This window comes from Morone saxatilis, unplaced genomic scaffold (genome assembly GCF_004916995.1).
Source record: "Morone saxatilis isolate NCDOM2014 unplaced genomic scaffold, NCSU_SB_2.0 Contig18, whole genome shotgun sequence".
Taxonomy (NCBI): Eukaryota; Metazoa; Chordata; class Actinopteri; family Moronidae; genus Morone; species Morone saxatilis.
In genome coordinates, this window is record NW_023339740.1 from 8232986 (window position 1) to 8251818 (window position 18833).

The 18833-nt window shown below is 42.2% G+C and overlaps 1 protein-coding gene across 2 annotated transcripts in view; it reads left to right on the forward strand.

The window, feature by feature from the left end:
* magi1b (membrane associated guanylate kinase, WW and PDZ domain containing 1b) overlaps positions 1–18833 on the forward strand; it is a gene marked incomplete at its 3' end in the record, with an annotated part of 122798 nt that overhangs the window by 77088 nt on the left and 26877 nt on the right. For both annotated transcript variants that reach the window (XM_035662123.1, XM_035662124.1), the window contains 9 exon segments: positions 685–927; positions 3642–3867; positions 4853–4935; positions 5880–5915; positions 9295–9352; positions 10368–10501; positions 11768–11887; positions 14296–14481; positions 14689–15348. In XM_035662123.1, coding sequence (XP_035518016.1) covers positions 685–927; positions 3642–3867; positions 4853–4935; positions 5880–5915; positions 9295–9352; positions 10368–10501; positions 11768–11887; positions 14296–14481; positions 14689–15348 — 1746 coding nt within the window.

The following is an 18833-nucleotide window of genomic DNA, read 5'->3' on the forward strand; positions in this document are numbered from 1 at the left end:
TTTCTGCCATTTAAGTTGTAGTTTGCCAATTTATCTTTAGACTGTAATTCTGCCACCTGGACTAAAACATTCTTTTATCCATAGCCTTTATATTTTGGATGCTAATGCCATTCTATCTCATTAAGAAGTTGGCTTTATATTCTGGTCTTCAGATGGTACAGTCTCCTTAGATCTTTCTGGTCTAGCTTTAGATGAAAAACACTTGGTTTGTGGAAAAAAAAATTATGTTGCATGTTTTGTTCTCGAAACTGTCAGTTTAGCTAAAATGTGGTATTGGCACTGGAGAACAATTTGGCTGCAAACAGCTTCACTAAATGTCTTCAGACGATTTTATGATGTAATATTTGTTGAGAACTGATTAATTTGTGGTGAGTTAAAACAAAGTTGTCTTGGTTTTGAACTTTATGTGGGTCAAACAAGAAAGAAATTTAGTTTTGCTTCAGAGATTTACATTTTCCCACAGACAAAGCCAGCTTCTTTATTTGCATACAAAGGCTAAAACTAAACCCCCTCCAACACACTCACACTCACACACACACACACACACACACCACACACACACGAAACCCCTTTGGACCCCTGCTTGTTCCCAACCCTGCCGCTCTTACTGAAATGCCCTTCTCTAATTCTCGTGGTTTTTTTTAATCCTACCCCTCCCTTGACCTTTCGTTCTTCGTTGCCTAGGTAACTATTATGGGACACCGAAGCCACCAGTGCAGCCCCCCGGTGGGAAAGTGATTAGCAGTAGCGGTAGCGGCGGTGATGCCCCACTGCCAGACGGGCTCAGCGGTAGCCTGCCAGGCTCGCAGCACTCCACTCCCCGACGCACCAAGTCCTACAATGACATGCACAATGCTGGAATAGGGCCTGGAGAGCAGCATCAGGAGGACGACGAGGACCTCCCTGATATGAACAGTAGCTTTACAGGTACGTACAGGGGGACAGAAGGTCGAGCAAGAGTGGGGAGGAGGAAGAGAAGAAGTCATAGCATGTGGGATGGATAATGAGAGGACAGTGGAATAGATGGAGGTCTTCACAGATTTTAGCTAATGCTTGAGTTTGCTTGACAATTTTTAAAAAGACCAGTGAGACTATGTTAAATACTCGCACTAAAATAGGATATTTAGTCGCAGGTGAATAACTGATTCATTGTTTATGTAATTTCATAAGTGACATTTTTTGTAATTTGACGATTACAATGAGATGATGAGAACATTTGCTTGGTTGTCTCCTTTTTTAACTTTGTATATTAAGGAGGCACCGCCACTTTACGCACTATGTTCATTTTTGAGGAGTACTACTCGGCCCGTGAAATTATTTGTTTAACATCTGTGACTCTCGAAGGAGCTTTATCAAGTCTGAGAAAAAAACCCTGAGAATGTCATCATCATCATGGGTGTGGTGACTGCAAATTTAGAACAGAAAGCTTCTATTACAAACTGCAGTTATGAAGTTTGAAAGACATGTAGTCAGTCAGGGAGTGTCTAATGATAGACACTATCCTGTCGCATCGTGGGAAATGTTTGTTTGGGATTTGGGATCATTTAAGTACAAAGCTCAACAAAATATATAACATAAGTCTAGTGTTTATAGATATATTTTAATCCAGAAATGTTATTTTATCTTTAAACAACTGGCAATCTGAAAAATGTTTGATAGATTAGTTAATAATGAAAACCACTAATGTGAACCCTTTAAAGATACAATGATCACTCATAGTCCATGCAATAGTGTAATGCCGTGTGAATGCTAATCCTCCCAAATACAGTTGATTTTCCTATGCCATCACCTTGGATAAGAGTTGAAAGTCTGTACTGAAACTGGGCTGCTAAACAAACTGCACAATCCTTTCTTCTAGCTGTGTGGTTGAGCACAGATTCACAATGTGAGCAGGGAAGGGAAATTCAATAACAAGTGGTCACTCCAGACACATTTGAAACACATTCTGAGGCCAGGTGTAAACAGCGGTGTGTCTCCAATGGATTTAGACACAATTTTCATTTATTTGAATACGAAATATCAGGCCGGAACAGGCCCCAAGGCTGGTACTATACTCCTAACTAGATTACATTTGGCATCTTCACACAGGCAACAGCCAAAATGAAATGGCACATTTGGCATTGATAAACAGTGTGTACAGGCTAGCTAGTTTCACTTGACAACATTATTTTTTTCAAGTTTTTCCACCTTCTCAGCATGTAGCATCTTGCCTGCAACAGATGTCATGTGACCAACTGTACACCACTTATTGTTGGTTCATTGTCATTTGCTCGTAGCCGTAGTAGTATGTCAACTCCTTCATTTGCAGATCTTACATAATCACTCATGTACTCCTGTAGCTGGTGTGGACACCTTTAAAACAAACAAACCTAAGTTAGTGAGCACACAGGCAGTGGCTCGCAGAGCCGTCTGCAGCAGCAGCCTGAGAACAGGTTGTGCTCCGTTTAGTTTGGAGACACTTGAATGCATTCCTACTTTCTACAGCTCTGTTTGGAAGAGAATCTTGTGATGGATAAAGTGGGAGGGGACGTAAGCGGAGACAAGGTAGCCGGACGTTAAATAGAAAGAGGGAGTGGCTGGGATGGGGTGAAGTGGGCAAGTCTGAAAAGAACTGGACAGCGGGAGGAAGAGAATCAAGGCAGGATTGTATTTTGTGAAGGAGGATAAGCTCAGAAAATGAAGAAGTAGGAGAAAGAGCACAAAAGAGGTGGAGAGAGAGCGGCAGAGAGAGCACTTTGGTGTGGTGAGCGGCTGCAGAACACAAGAGCTTCTTTGATTGGTGAGTAAAGTGGTCTCTGGGTTTGACTACAACTGCCTGTATCTATGCGTCCAAAAATGTAAAATAGTGCCATCTGGCTGCAAGAAGCGGAGGGTGGATGACTGAACAACCTCCATTTTTGAAATGATTCTTAATGATACCATTAGTACTTGGTAGGTCATTTGTGTTTGAATGAATTAGAGGAAGATTTTATTTGATTAATTTGAAATGCTTGGAAGCATGATACTAACATCACTGCTATTTTTAATAGGTCTGTCAGTGATGATTTTGAATAATATTACTCACTGTACAAATTTTTTTTATATCTCCTCTTGTGTGTTAGTAGGTCACTAGGCATTGTAAAGAAGTTGACTCAGCGCTAAAGCTGTTTCTGCCATGTGGTTTTAGAAGGTGGGACCAAAAGTTGTTTATTTGCCGTCTGTGATTGCGTGAGCTGTGAGGGTGCCAGTCAAGTGTGAGTGTGAAAATTAGATAACAGGAAGCTAGGTGATAGCACTTCAGAGGCCATGGTTCTAGGTGTGAACTGCCCACTCAGCAGTCTTAACTGAGGTGAATGTCTTTATGAGAAGAAGTAGTTTGGGATAAATGGATATACTCTACAGCTGTAGCTTCAAAAACTAAATGTGTGAGCGTAGGAAAGCTCTTGGACTGAGGCAGGAGCTAGTGGCAGGATGAGGCTGTGTCTAGTGATGCATCTCAGGCCGGGAGGAATTTAATCAGTGGGAGGAGTTGTTTCAACAAAAAATAATTTTTTGGTTCCAACATTGTTTTCACAGCTACCCTTTTCTTCTCGAAAGTGTTTTCTGCATGCTCCAACCCAAATGTTCTTAACACCAAGCCATGTTTGCATGAAACCCCCTAGGAGACTCTAGTGAATTAGACGAGATTCATCACTCGGTGCCACCCTTCGTCCCCCGCCGAAGTGACCCGCCCTACATTGGGACAACCCCCTCACCATCGGCCACCACGGAGAGCACACAGCAGACACACTCTCACCTGAGCCATCCTCCCCCGGAGGACCCACTGGGACCTCTGCCTGACAACTGGGAGATGGCCTACACCGAGAACGGAGAGGTCTACTTTATAGAGTAAGTAACTCTAGATGGGTTCCCTCGTAATGCAGTAAGTCAGTGTTCACTTTGTGGGCGCTGCTTTAGCTGGAAGTCATTGTGTAAACTCCACTTAAATGTCCTGAAGGTTCCAAAGAGGTGATATTTACATGCATTATGTACATATACATCTCTCCACTGCAGTTTTATGTTTAACTGCAAAGTTCATTCAGACATAAAGTTTAGAAACAAAGCCACATTTTGCAGGTTTTGAAAGGATAACCTTTTTAGCCCGTAGCTGCAGATCCATTTTTCTACTTAATGTGCTATATCACTATTTAATGGAACATAAACCCAGATCACAGTTAATTTCTCAGCATGTGACTCACATGCAGCTACTATACTTTGAGGCATATAAGTAAACTATTAATAAAAGTATGGGAAAATTAAGTCAGCTTGATAGAAAGTTGGGGACAAATTGACCTGGTCATGTTTTATGATGGTGGCATTTTGCTCACTGTTATTGTTACTCATTAGATCTAGATATCTGTCTATATCTAATATTTTCAAAATACTGAGCATAATGAGTGGAGTCTGTAACAAGTATCATGACCTTGTGAGATTCTGTTGTTTGTTTATGAAGACTCTTAAAGGCAAGTCCAGGTTCAGTGCTTTAATTATAATAATTAAAGTTTTTAAAATCTGTAGTGGAAGAGCTTTTCGTCTAACAAATCATACTGTACTAGAGTTCTTTGTGAACACATTTTTTATGAAGGCACTGATTTTCAGTCCTGTTGACTTGTATATCATAAACAGATCAGTTTAACCTCAGACTTTTGTGTTTTTGAATGGATAGCCCCTCAGTTTGTGATAAACCAACAAATCTTTATATAGAAATGAGCATTATAATCTTTAAATCCTGTCAACAGCTTAGAAACCCTTCTTGCTACATACCAGATGTGAGGAGATAAGGATTATTGCTTTCACCTCAAGGTAACTGTATTTGTGTGTATTTCCTGTTTAGCCACAATACAAAGACCACCTCCTGGATAGATCCTCGGTGCCTGGACAAGCCTCAGAAACCCCTGGAAGAATGTGAAGATGATGGTACGTCCATGCTATGACATCATGCGTGTTTATCTGTTTTTACTCAACACTGAGCACATGATGCAGCTGATTTGATGTGTTGTCAGGCATGCCTTTATTTTGGCCTAGTGTGGAAATACTAAGGACCTTCAGATGTTAATGAGTAAATGAAAGATAACTAGAGTCAGATCCTGTTCACGTTTGTGTCCAGTCACCTAGCCATGTATTTAATTAGACTTGGATTAGATTTGACCAAAAACCTTCTTTCACTTCTTATTTCATTATGTTGTGTTAATATGAAAATCCAGGATGTTTGAACAAAAGTAGTGGCTCCCACAGCAGCCCTTAGGTGTCACTGTTGGGTCACAGAAAATGATGAGCAGTCATTGGGTGGCACTGTTCTGCTATACTTTCAGCTGTTTGTCAGAGCAAAATGCCCCACAGCTTCAAGGAATTCAGTGCATCATTCGCATCATCTAACTCAAACATGCAACGCCCTCCCTGACCTACACTGAGGCATTCTGCCTGCTCATAGATTACCGCAGAATTTCAACCAAGAATTGGTGCATACAAACGCACAGAGAAATACATCTAATATTTCTCATTGGGACATGTCGTCATTTATATCCCTTCGGTAAGGTGCATTACTGCTCAAAACGTGAAATGTGATAACGGCTGTCACGTTTTTACTAGCTGACATGATAAAATTCTGCTTCAACTCTGCTGCCTCAAACCACACATAGGGATTCAGTCAATTGGGGCAAACATGCCTTGTGATTTTTGTCAACATGGATTGTCACATGAGCCTGAGGCTCTGGCTGTGATAAACTTCTTCCACTCAGTGGCCAGATGTAGTCAACTGACTCACAACTCACAACTGACAGCACCTTGTCCCCTCTCTGCCCCTCTTCTCTTTCCCTTTGTCTACGATCCTGTGCTGCCGTGCCGCCCATGCCGCTGAGTAGAAGGGGTACATACAGAGGAGTTGGACAATGACCTAGGTAGGAGATCCTCTCATTTTGTACACCACACTGCTGCCACACAAATGGTGGCACATCTGATTCATTGTTTCAATTTAAAAAGTCTCAGCTGAATGCAAAACGTTTGAAAATGGGAAGGTGAAGATAATAGAGTCACAAGAGTTAATGGTTGACATCTACATAATCACATGCACAACACTACCATCGGTGGCTCATACGGAGTCATTTGACAGTTGGTGAGAGATGACTATGACAATGACTCTGATCATCTAGAAATGAGACATTATGCAACGCTGACAGAGATCTGACCTTTACCTAGCCTTCCATCAGTAGGTAGCTAAGATTTTTTAACAAAAAACACCATATGTGATCAGAAAGCTGGCGTTGAACATGACTGTCAACCCACATACCACCAGCCAACCAGACACACACACACAAGAACAAAACACTCGCACGTCGGCAGATCGTCATTTCATACATAAGAGACGGGGTCTGATCCAAGGAAGATTGTTATAATGATGATTTCCTAATGGGTGTCTGTCTGAGCCAGACGGTAACAGGCCTTTTTTCCTGAAGCCCATCAACACACTAACTAGCCTATCAGACACAGCAGCGCGGCCACTTGTGCACGGTAAATGGTGTCTGGAGACTGTGCCCTGCAATGTTATGCAAGGGTAATGAATGATGTCATTCCATCACAAGGTGATTTCTGATTAATGATTGTACCAGCCCTTTATGATTAACACAGATACAGGGGCAAACCTTTGGGAAATACACACATTTTCATATTATTCTCTCGTTCTTTTTGTAGAATTTGGAATGACACACATGGTCAAATGTCAAATCTGTTGTCAAGTGAAAGAAAGAAACCTCACAGAAAAGCAGCTTCTTTTAGCTTGAGTTGTAATCAGTTTCAGTTTTGTAAAATTAGATTTGAAAGGTTTTCATTAGCCCCAGGGTCAGGGACTAATTCAGGAACCCTGTTTAAGTATCAGAAGTATATTTAATCAATATTTTTATATTAACACTGAGTCAAAAGACTAAATGTAACATGAAAGAGGTCACAAACAGAAATATCTACGTTTAGCCTCTTTCTAGCTTTTTTCCAGCACCGTACAGCTGTTTTCAGCAAACAACAGGAAAAAGAGGACAAAGACAGGACATCGCATGCAGCAAAGTTGACGATGCCCTGTGAAGGCAAACGGAACATCTACTGTGCTTCTTGTTAGCAGCTCTCATTTTTAAACATCTGAAAGAGCTGCTGTGTTATAATCATCAGATCAGACAAGTCCCATGTCCATAAGACACCCTTCGACTGGATGAACATGTTCAATACTTATCGACCAGCACAATCCAATACAGGTGGGCAAAGAAACGTAATTAACTACAGTCCTTTGTGGAGGAGCAGGCTTTCATGAACGCCGGCACACACACGCGCACAATTCTCCCTCTCTCACACACACAAAGAGGCTCTCTGTGCTACATGCTTACTCAAGAGAAATCAATCACAGCACTGTATCAAGAGAATGAGATGCAAACAGTTAAACATGTAATTCATCACGCTTGACTTTTTTTTCGCAGTATGTTCAGGAAGGTGGGATGAGGAGAAAACGCTGCTTAACAAGTGACAGATTTCTCTTTGTCTTTCTCATTTGCGTTTTCCACTCACTGAAATGTATACCTTATTGTGAGATGGTTGCAGTAGCAAACATCCGTGCTCTCTCTCTCTCTCTCTCTCTCTCTCTCTCACTCACACACACACACAGGTGCTCCTCCAGGAGCGAAACTAGTGCAGTGTGAAATCAAGTGGGTGATTAAAATTTTGCAGGAGGCGAGGCGGGACCACATTCCATTTAACGTTCCAGTTCAAAACATCTGAATGATGATTCACCATGCCTGCTTCGTGGGTTCACCCTATACTACCACACCAAAGCTGTAACGTTGCGTTCCTTTTTAGCCTTTTTGCATTACTTTCATTTAGCAGGTGTTGAAAATATGGAATAACAGTAACTGGAGTTGCTTACAAGCTTCAAATTGACGAATCCAATTGCAGATTTGTGCGTGGTGGCTCTAAATCAGTTTTGCTTACAAGTCGTGGCTACCTGGTCTGACAGACTGTAAGCTGTACTGCTGTGTGTCATGCACAGACGATTTAAACATTCCCATCTGGCTTTTATATTTTATTTTTTATTTTTTTTGTGCATCTGCTGCTGACTCCACTCCAACCAAGGGCCCTCCTCATTAGGAAGCAGAGGGAGGCTCTTCATGCTGGATGATTGTAATTACCATCTACTTACACACAGGGCGAAGCTTAATTGGCTGAGGGTAATAATATGTAAAATGGATACATCACAGCAGAGGACTATTGGACAATGTGTGTTTGTAGCCAATTAGAAGCCTCTGACATTATCTATGTGGACGCCAGCCAATAATCAATGCTGCTGTAATCAGACTACAGAAGTGATTCAGATGGCTCCACTGGAGATAATGACATCACTCCTCTCTGGCAAACACTGTAGAAACACAGCCGACTGCACCATCGGGAAATTACACACTGCTGAAGTGGGCCCGGTCATATTCATATCTTTCCTAATCATCGTTGATTAGGATGAATTTCACTTTAACTCTCTGTAAAAGTGTCTGCACATGTGTGCTTTGATCGCCGTGCGTAAGCAGGTGCTTTCAGTGACACCTCCTTGGATGAAGTCGCTTTTCAACCCTCACACTAAGTCAAGGGTGCGGTCTCACACACAAACAGGATGACGTATGACAGAGACAGAGACTGTACTACTACTTGATTGCACCATTTTCTCACTAATACAGACAAGTCGATTAGAAATGTGCATATCTGTTGGATTGATTCGCATTGGTTTGAGGAAAAGAAATGGAATATTTCATTTAGCAAAAAAAAAGTCCTCTTATCATTTCTCACTTTCCCTGCACATTGTTGTTTTTCTACAGTGGTTTCAAAAGCTGGATTATTCCTCTCTCTCCCAGTTTCTCACCTTTACCTGTCTTTCCCTCCTTGCTTTTTTCCTCCTGCTGTCTGTCTTCCCTGCCTTCCCTCTCTCTGACCCCTTCACCACTCCTTCTTCCCACCTCCTTTCATCTCTCCATCTCTCCATCCCTCTATTCATCCACCCATCTCTGCCCAAGGGGGTCTTGCTCTGTTCTTATCTGATGTGTGGAAATGTCAGCCGTGTGAGGGGACGGGGACGGGGGGTGGGACGGGGGGCTGTGAAGCTGTTGAGTCACTCTGGCCCTGAAGACAGACTGACAGGCAGACACAATGAGAGGCAAAAGGTCTCTACCGGTCTTGGCTCTATGGGGCTCCCAGCAACTTCACAGATTTTGTCGTTTCCTCTGTCTCACTCTGTCTTTTTCTCTCATTTTTATTTAGAACTTCCACCGGGATGGGAAAAAATAGACGATCCAGTGTATGGGGTCTACTATGTTGAGTAAGTGCACGTGTACAGTATGTAAAGGCACCCAGCACCACACAAGGACACTTGTATGCAAACGCGCAGGCTGACGCTGCACAAAGGCATGCAGAAAAAAGAAGAAATGGCCCGCTTGCATTTTTCTTGCACATAAATAGAAATGCTTTCACACATTTTCATTCGAACAAAAGAAACTCTTGACCTTACTGTAAATATGAGAGGCTCTAATGTGTGTACAGTTCTGCTGTCAGACGTCACAGCCAGATTTCGCTCCAGCTATTTTGGTCGTTTGTGTACTGGAAAATGTAGGCCATTTTGTTTTTGTCATTATCATTTGGGAAAACATGCAGCGAGGGCGTGCGCGCGCATATGTGTGCATCTCATCTTGTGTGAAGCCCCTGGGCATCAGCAGTAATACGAATATGTTTCATGCGTTTTTGATGTTGTTCAAAGCAGCACCTGGGGGCTCAAGGCTGTGGCATTTCTATTTTTTCCCCCTCTTTGTCTTCAATATTATTCTTTTTTTTCGCACAGACATTATTCACCGTTTCCTTCATTTGCTGTATTATGTGGTGCTCTCAGGTGTAATTCCTCAGTGCTGGTAGCCTTGTAGGAAACCTCCCAGGGTTGATGTGTGATATGAACCATGTTTGTAGGTTCTGTGAATTAAGCCATCAGAATGAGATTTATTCGATAATAATTTGAGGGAATGATTTTGTCACACGTGTCTCAGAGAGGGGTTCCTGTGTAAGTACAGATGGATGCATGTGTTTTGTACCACTGTGTATTAATATAAGCTTATTGCCATGTCTCCCCTCCCTCTCTTGACCCTATCTCTCTCTTCTGTTATCCTTTCCACTCCTCGGTGCCTGTTTTCCCTCTCTGCTGCGCTCCACTTTCCTGCTGATATTTACTTCTTGTCCTACATCCTGTTTTCTATTCTTCTTTTCTATTCCTATTATCCATTCCTCCTGTCCTCCATTTCTTATTCCTCAACGTCCATCCACGCATCCCTCCTTCCACCGTCCCAAAGTCATATCAACAGGAAGACCCAGTATGAAAATCCAGTGTTGGAGGCTAAGAGGCGCAGGCAGCTGGAACAGCAGCAGCCTCAGCAGCCTCAGCCCCAAAGCCAGCAGCCACCTGAAGGTGAGCGCTACATCCGAGGTTCGTTCACAAGCCCCCACCAAGGGCGTCATTTCCTTTCTTTCTATTCATGTGTGTGACTGAGTTGTCTGCATATGTCTCTATATGTATGTGTGTGTGTGTGTGTGTGTGTGAGATTGGGTCTTTATAGCAATAATTGCTACAGTACTTGATGTTGCCTGCTACTGCCTTATGATTTGCTAAGTGCCCTTCCATAAAGGCATAACTATAATTTGCGGCTGTATCACGCAGCCTTTTTGAAGTTAATTTCTGTTTTCTGTGTTGCTTTTGGATCCTTGTTTGTGGTAATAATTCAAAAGCTTATTTTTCTAAGGTGAAGACAGGTAAGTTTGGCTTGAACTAAACATGATGTGCTTACTAAAGAGACTTTCTTTCCTAATTGATGTCATTTAATAAAGCAAGTGCAACCAGTGATAACAGTGATGATTCAGCTCGCACTACTGCCACAACTCAACCGATTGGCAACCTTAGCTTGGTCTTGCTTCCTGTCTCAAATCTTATGCATTCACAGGACGCCCCGCAGAGAGATTAATTGTAAATGCAGGCCGGCCCACATGGGAACTCTCCTATCGCGCTCCACCTTCTGCTCATTCAGCAGAAATCATTGCATCCACTCGATTACCTGCAGACTTTTACCCGGTCTGAACACTCAATCTCTCCTAAAAAAAACTCAATACCTTCAAGCGAGGTTTTTACCCATTTTTTTTTCACCTCTGCATCGATTCTATCTCACTGCTAAGAATATTAATGAAGGTTGTAGTCTGATCGGTGCTGTGATGCCATAACAAGGTGATTAATCAAAGATTGTAGCCATACTGAAGAAATGGGTTGCTTTATTTTCACACACCTCCATTTGTATTCAATATGGAGATGTGAAAGAGTGAAACAGCTTCATGAAGTTTGTGCGACCTGTTAAACCCCCGAGTTTACGTGTTATCTTACAGTTGCTCAGCATGGAGATGGGCAACTGTAATGTAGGTTTAACACAATATCTTGGTAATTGAACCACGTCCATTCACTTGTTGCTCTGCAGGGAGGGTTTGTAACTGAATATCAGGCATACCAGGAAATGTATATTTTTCACAAAGAATTTTCAGACTTATTCCTTTACAAGGTCCTCTAGCTTCATAGAAAGCCAAATGGCTTTTTCCCAAACACACAGGCCATGTTGTCCCATAGCTCTTCGCCCCGGTTCTTCCAGAAGTAGGGCAGCTATGCACCTGTTTAGACCCCATCTAGAGAATATGTGCCTCTTGCTTGTTGCAGAATGGATCGAGGACTCGGCGTTGGCAGGGGCCCCACTGGCCAGCTATGCTACCAACCACCAGGAGACTTATAGGGAGCCTCAGACAGGACCTACAGTGCCCAATGCAATGGGACAAAAACGTAAGTTCCCGCCTTTATAGAATTAAAGTCTGAAACTTTATAAAAAAGAAGATTACTTATTACTTTTCTGTTTCTAGGCTGTGTTACCCAGAGCGACTTATTATGAGTTAAATCAGATTCAGCTCTTAGAGTGTAGTTTGTTTTCCTGAGCCAGCGCCTCAGGGCATGTTTGCGTTTTCATGATGGAGGGCCAGTTATGAACTGACACTATAAAGCTTGTATCTGTATATGGTTCATCATACATTCTTAATAAGTAAAATAATATTCAGCTCATCTAGTATTTACAGTAGACTAGATTTTTCCAAGACAGCACTCAAGGCAATGTTTGTGTTTTCTTAAAGACGATCCGGATACGACTCTGGAAAGTACAGTTTTATTTTATACGTGTGCTCCCTCTTTGTTTACTGTGGCCACATGTTGCTTCCCATGGAACCTCTGTTATGTTGTTCCGTTTTCTGCATCAAATAATGGCCTGATTTCACCCATCATTTAGCGATACACACACCTACAGATGCAGTGTCTAGCCGTTACTGTGTGTTTCCTTCTCCTGGTTGCCAGATCCTTTTATACCAGCCTCCCACTAGCAGCTTGTCTAATTAGCACAACCATGGCAGAATTAACTGCCTCACCCCGTCTTTCCCTCTTACTCTCCCTTGCTGCTCTGTCGGCCGTCTTTTCCTTTTCCCTCATCGATCTCTTTATTTTATGGCCCACATTGGCCGACTCACTGTCTTTTGTCTTGTCTCCCGCCACTCTCTCCTTTGGTTCAATTGTTGGTTCCGTCCATCATTCAGTCTTTCTACCTCACTCTCTGTCTGTCCCCCCTCCCACCCTCTCTGACTTCACTATTCTTCACTGTCCGAGGCCTTGACATTCCTCCAGAGAAGAGCATCATTTGAAATTTTATCTACCTACTTTCATGTTTCTTCTGCTTCTGGTCTGTTCTTACATCTCTGGATCCCTTGTGGATAAAGCCGCCATCTATGTTCACAGCTTTGTTACATCTCTCCTATTCTGAAAAATGCTATTCTAAGGCATTGCACACACACTGAAAAACACCACAAACACAAGAACACCAACTGACTCCAAGGGTAATGCATTTTTCATTGAATTGAATTGAAGTCGTAGCGCTAGCATAACTTAATGTAAAACTGCAGGTCAATAAGCACACATTCCTCTGTGTCCCCCTCGCCCTAATGCACACTCTCCCCATCTCCTCTTTGTTTTGCTTTCATTCTTTCCATTCTTTCCATCACCTCTACCAACATCTCCTTGTTCATGTTATGTCAAGTAAATTGTGTGAAGTAATTTTCTGTACTATTTGGCTTACATTATGTCTATTAATAGACTGTTAGATCTCAGCCTGTCCCTGTATCCAGCTGTTCCCGTTTCTCCCGTTCTCTACAGTGAAGACGGTGGAAGCATACCTCACTCAGTTTTTTTTTATTAAGACTGATTCCATCTCATATCTTTCTTCATTTTATCTTTAATGCCAGATAATGAGGTAGAGAGAGGAAGACAAAAAAGGATGAAAGTAATTTGGTTTGCAGTGTTTGAGCAGGTCTCATGACTTGAGACCATTTTGAAATGTGTTTCTGTGTTAATTAAGCCCTCACAATCCATGTTGAATGATAAAGATGTCTTGTTTGTAGGTAAGGTTGTACTTTCATTAGCCATCCACAGAGGCAGAACTCTCTCTCATAGCAATGCTTTTGACCTTCATGAAAGAAGGATGTCACTGGCATTTGATTTTATTAATCAAAAATCTGGTGCCTCTGCGTTACATCTTTTAAAACAAAACCACCATAAAATGCGAAAAAGGGCACTGCACACAAAGAATTAGTATTATTTCAAGAAGCTGAAATAATATAATTTGATTTGCACCAGGTTAATGTGAAAAAAGTATATATTGCTTTGTGTCCTTGGTGATGTTTGGACTAACTGGTGTGAAGCTATGCCTAGTTCAACCTTCAATCCCAGAACCAAGACTCCTTTGAAGGTAGTAGTGTCTGAAGCCTAGAGAAGGTGACATTCTGGATTCTGGTCTGGAAACGAAGTGTAATTAGTTATTTTAGGTGTTTTTTTCTACCACATGCAACCTCACTTACCAATTCCCTTTTAACTTAATTAATCTGTTTATTATAATTCGCCTGCTTTGATTTGCGTTGTGTCATCGGACTAGAACGCACTCAATGGGTGATCACCAAACCTTGGCTAGTAGAGTTTTACATTAATTTCATGTGGTTACAGTGAAGAGTAAAGGTTAGTTGTGTGTTAGTTTATTGATAAGTGTGCAAAAGCAAAAGCTCACTGGTAATAGAATAGAACTTCAGATATACTGAATCCCAGATTCAGTGCTGTTATATCAGTGCATCAAAATGGTGAATTATCTGCGTTTTTGTGTTCAGGAGGTAAGCCTTTCTTTACTCGGAACCGATCCGAGCTGAAGGGGACTTTCATCAATACCAAGCTGAAGAAGAGCCGTCGGGGGTTCGGTTTCACTGTTGTGGGTGGAGACGAGCCGGACGAGTTCCTGCAGATCAAGAGCCTGGTCCTAGATGGACCCGCTGCCCTCGATGGCAAAATGGAGACAGGTTAGTGTACTTAATTTGTAAAAAAAGTTTACAAAGAAGGAATTCTGCTTTTGAATCTTACTTAACTTTGATTTTCTGAATGCTGATTCTCTATAAGCATTGTGTATAAGTAAGGAAGCTAAAACTTGTATCAAATAAAAGAGCTTTGACAAATAAGTCCCTCACATACAAAATAAAATGAAATTCTCCCTCATCTCCACCTATAAGGTGACGTGATTGTGAGCGTCAACGACACATGTGTGCTAGGCTACACCCATGCCCAAGTTGTCAAGATCTTCCAGTCTATCCCAATTGGCTCAATGGTCAACTTGGAGCTGTGCCGTGGCTACCCACTACCCTTTGACCCTGATGATCCCAATACCAGCCTGGTTACCTCAGTGGCCATTCTCGACAACAAAGAGCCCATCATCGTCAACGGCCAGGAGGCCTCCAACAGCTACGACTCGCCGTCCAGCCATGGCAGTCAGAACAACAACAACGGCTCGACCAACGGTGGGGCACCCCTCAACGGCCTCCACCGACCCCACAGCCCCTCGGCAGAGGTGGTCTCTGATACCTCTTCCCAGCACGGCTACCCGAGCGACGTGGTCACCCTGGCCTCATCCATCGCCACGCAACCGGAGCTTATCACCGTACACATGGAGAAAGGAGACAAGGGCTTCGGCTTCACCATCGCCGACAGTCCCGGAGGTGGCGGGCAGAGAGTGAAGCAGATCGTGGACTACCCTCGCTGCCGTGGCCTCAAGGAGGGCGACATCATCGTGGAGGTGAACAAGAGAAACGTGCAGAGCATGTCTCACAACCAGGTGGTCGACCTGCTCAGCAAGTGTCCCAAAGGCAGCGAGGTCACCATGCTGGTACAGAGAGGTGAGTGGAGGCTGATCTCTCCTTATGTTTGCCTGTTGTCTCTGTGAATTTGTCATTTGTATTGTAACTGATGAGAGCAGATGGAGATGAGGAAGATGGAGAAAACAAGCTTTATGGTGGTTTCTGATTTATGTGTCCATATGTTGAAGTATGGCAAAACAAAACAAACCTTTGCCATGAATCTGCTTGATGCTGTTGACAAAAAAATAATAGACTTCTGCCTTAAAGGCTTCTCCAGCTCACAGAGAGCTCTTTTATTGACACACATATTTATTTATTCATATAAATAGAGGTTGGAAGAAAAAAATAAATTGCAAATAAGGCAAGAAGGAGTGATAATTATGGTATGGAAGGAGAAAAGGAGCAGAGGAAGTTGAAATAACATTTGAGGACGTGGCTGATAGTAAAGTGGGAAGAGAGAGTGAGGTGTTTACACTGAGTAGCATTGACTGTCAGAACGATATAGCTGTCTTGAATTGAAAGGAGGCAGAGAGAAAGAAAAGAAACTGCAGATGGAAGAACTATGAAAAGAAGGGTAAACACAGTAGAGAAAGGTCTCGGGTCTGAATATTCTCCTTCTCAGTCTGTCTCATACTCAGCCCAGGATCTTATTCACTCTCTTCTGTTTCTGTCTGCTGCTTCTGTTGGCTAACAGGGTTTCTAGTTATTTTAGGCTTTTAGTGTACTCCCATGTCAAAGTTGGTTGTTTTAAAGGTACCACCAATTGTGCTTGTGTGCCTTTTATCCACCCACATGGGTATCTGGCTGAAGTTTGTGACATTTGTTACTGTTAACATACATTTTCAGTGTTAGTTGGTCTCTGTCGATGCTGTGAAAACAATGCACCAGCATGTCAATGCTGCTATTCAACGCGTACCACCCAGCTTTTGTTATAATTTCTGATTGAAAATCACTGTCGCACAGAGACACTAAATGGAAACAAAGCAACTGTGAATGGAGAATAAAACTGAAATGATTGAATTTTGGTATTTTCCCCTCCAATCCCCCTCAGACTCGCAGACCTCCAGAGCTCTAAACGCACCGTGTGATACAAGTAATTGGACTATTTTCTCTGTCAGACTGTCCATAGCTTGCTTTGGGGCTTATTAATTCCAAGTAACTAAAAGGATTTCTATGTGTGTGTATACACACACGCAGTTTATCTCCTCTGTAGGGTTAAGTACTCAGAACTGTCAGGGGAAATTGGTCAGATGAATGCCAGCCAAGTTGCATTGAAGTCTCACATTGAGTCCCTGTCTTTCTTTCGGTCCTTCTATCTGTGTATGTATGACTCAGTCTCAATTTGTATCTCCATCTCTTTCTCCATGTTGTCACACTCTCTCTTTGTCTTGCTTCTTGACACATACACACACACTCCAAAGACACACAGGCCAAACCGTTCCTCTCCTTCTCACTGGCTTTTGCTAATGAGTAGCATGTCTTCATTGTGTTAGTGTACACAAGCACATAAAGTGATACAGGCTCATCATTGGCAGGGGTTTAATGGGCTGTCAGTAAGACAGAAGGCAGTTCAGCTGGGCTTGTGTAAACACAGTGACTGGCTTTGATAGCCACAGACAGATATGACTGTGATAGGAGGAGAAGGAAATGGCACTGAGCTAAAAGATAATGGTATGGATAATGATAATGCATATGAAGCATTATAATTGAACCAGCATTGCTAAATGCTGTTTATGGTTGTTTTTTAGCCTACTTAAGGTTTGGAATGAAGGATTCCTGTCAGCGCAAAAACACAGGAAACTAATATGAAAGCCAATTTAATACATAGTATATTATAGCAGGACCTGCCTCTCTGGTGCTTCATGCAAATTAATAATAGAACAAAAGTCTGCTCAATTGCACTTCTCCCATTTGCACATTTAAGTACCAAGTGCTGGCTGCGCTATGTTTTACAAAGAACCTTTCTGAGGAAGAGCCTTATGGCTCCAACATCTCAACACGGACAGTAATTAGTGAGCCGGAAGAGTACAAATTCTTTTTTTATTTGTCCTACACTAGGGCTGGGTATCAAACCTCCACTTTCTTTTTTTGGTACCAAACAAAATGTGTTGAAAGCCCTGGGAATGAATCCTTTCATATTATTTGTATTTCTTTTTGTGCTTGTTCTTTGATCAGACAGCTTTAAAGCTTTTTAAACTGTATTTTATTTAGGCAAGGCTGCTTGTGCTTTTGTTAAACAATGAAAAGGCATTTGTAAAAAGATTCAGATTCATATTCCTTGAATAATGCCCAGCACTATCTAGCATCTGGACATGGATTGTGCATGCACAACAACTCATTTGCTGTAGATAGGAACATTTAGGGCTGCAACTAATTATTTTTTTTATTATTATTGATTAATATTTTTTTAATTAAATAATTGTTCTACCTATAAAATGTCAGGAAAAAGTGAAAAATGGCCATCACCATGTTTTGTTTTATCCAATCCAACAGGCTTATGTTGAATGATGAATCTGTTTTACAGTTAATACAGCACCCACACTGCATCATTTGCGTGTCGTACGTGTTGCTAACACAAACACACACACACAGTCGCATTCATGAGAACTTAAATCAAGGTTCTACACGCAGCGCCTTAATTACTCTCCCGCTCTTACTCTCTTCACTGCTTTCTCACTCCGGCTCACTCCACCATTAGCAGCGAGGCACACTGGCCTCTAATTGGGGTCCTGATGTCAGCTTTACTTATCATACCTATACATCTTTTTCTCTCGTGTGCTCTCTTTTACTCTCACTCTCCTGCCATTCATCAAGAATCTCTTCTTCCCTGAGCAAACACCGCTTGTGCACGCACGCACGCACGCACACACACACACACACACCCACACAAACACATACACTCAGTGTTGCTCTCAAACATGAACAGCCATGCATCCAATTATAGATTTGCGGCAGTAAGGTTGTGTGAAAATGTGAACACGTGTTTTTATTCCACACCAGCTACAATGAGCTGAATGTTGGGAGGTAGGGTTGAGAAACTGCCATTCAATGTGAACCTCATTCCAGGGGTTTTTGCTTCTATCTTCTGTGTCTGAGCAAGCTACATTAGCCGTGAATAATCTTTTTTGACCCTTGTGGTCCAGTTAATACATACAGTGGAAAAACCATCCATGATTGTCAGGGTATGAGGTTTTGACAGTGTTTCATAGGTTAAGCACACAAGACACAGAGGTTTTACAGACAGTTTATACTCCGAGATGTACTCCGTATGAGCACACTGGCATGATTTATTACTTCAATCAGGTCTGTGTTTCGTGATACATCGTTCTTTCATTTGTCTAATTACACTGCTCTAATGTGCTCATTTTCCCCTGCCTGTTTTCTCCTGCCCCCACTGATGCGCTGACATAACTCATTTTGGCCCCTGATGTCTTGCCGTAGCACAGACGCTAATTTCCTCTCCCCTGTTCCTTTTAAAAAAGGTGTAAATGTTACAGGGTCCATAGGGACGCATACACCTGCCG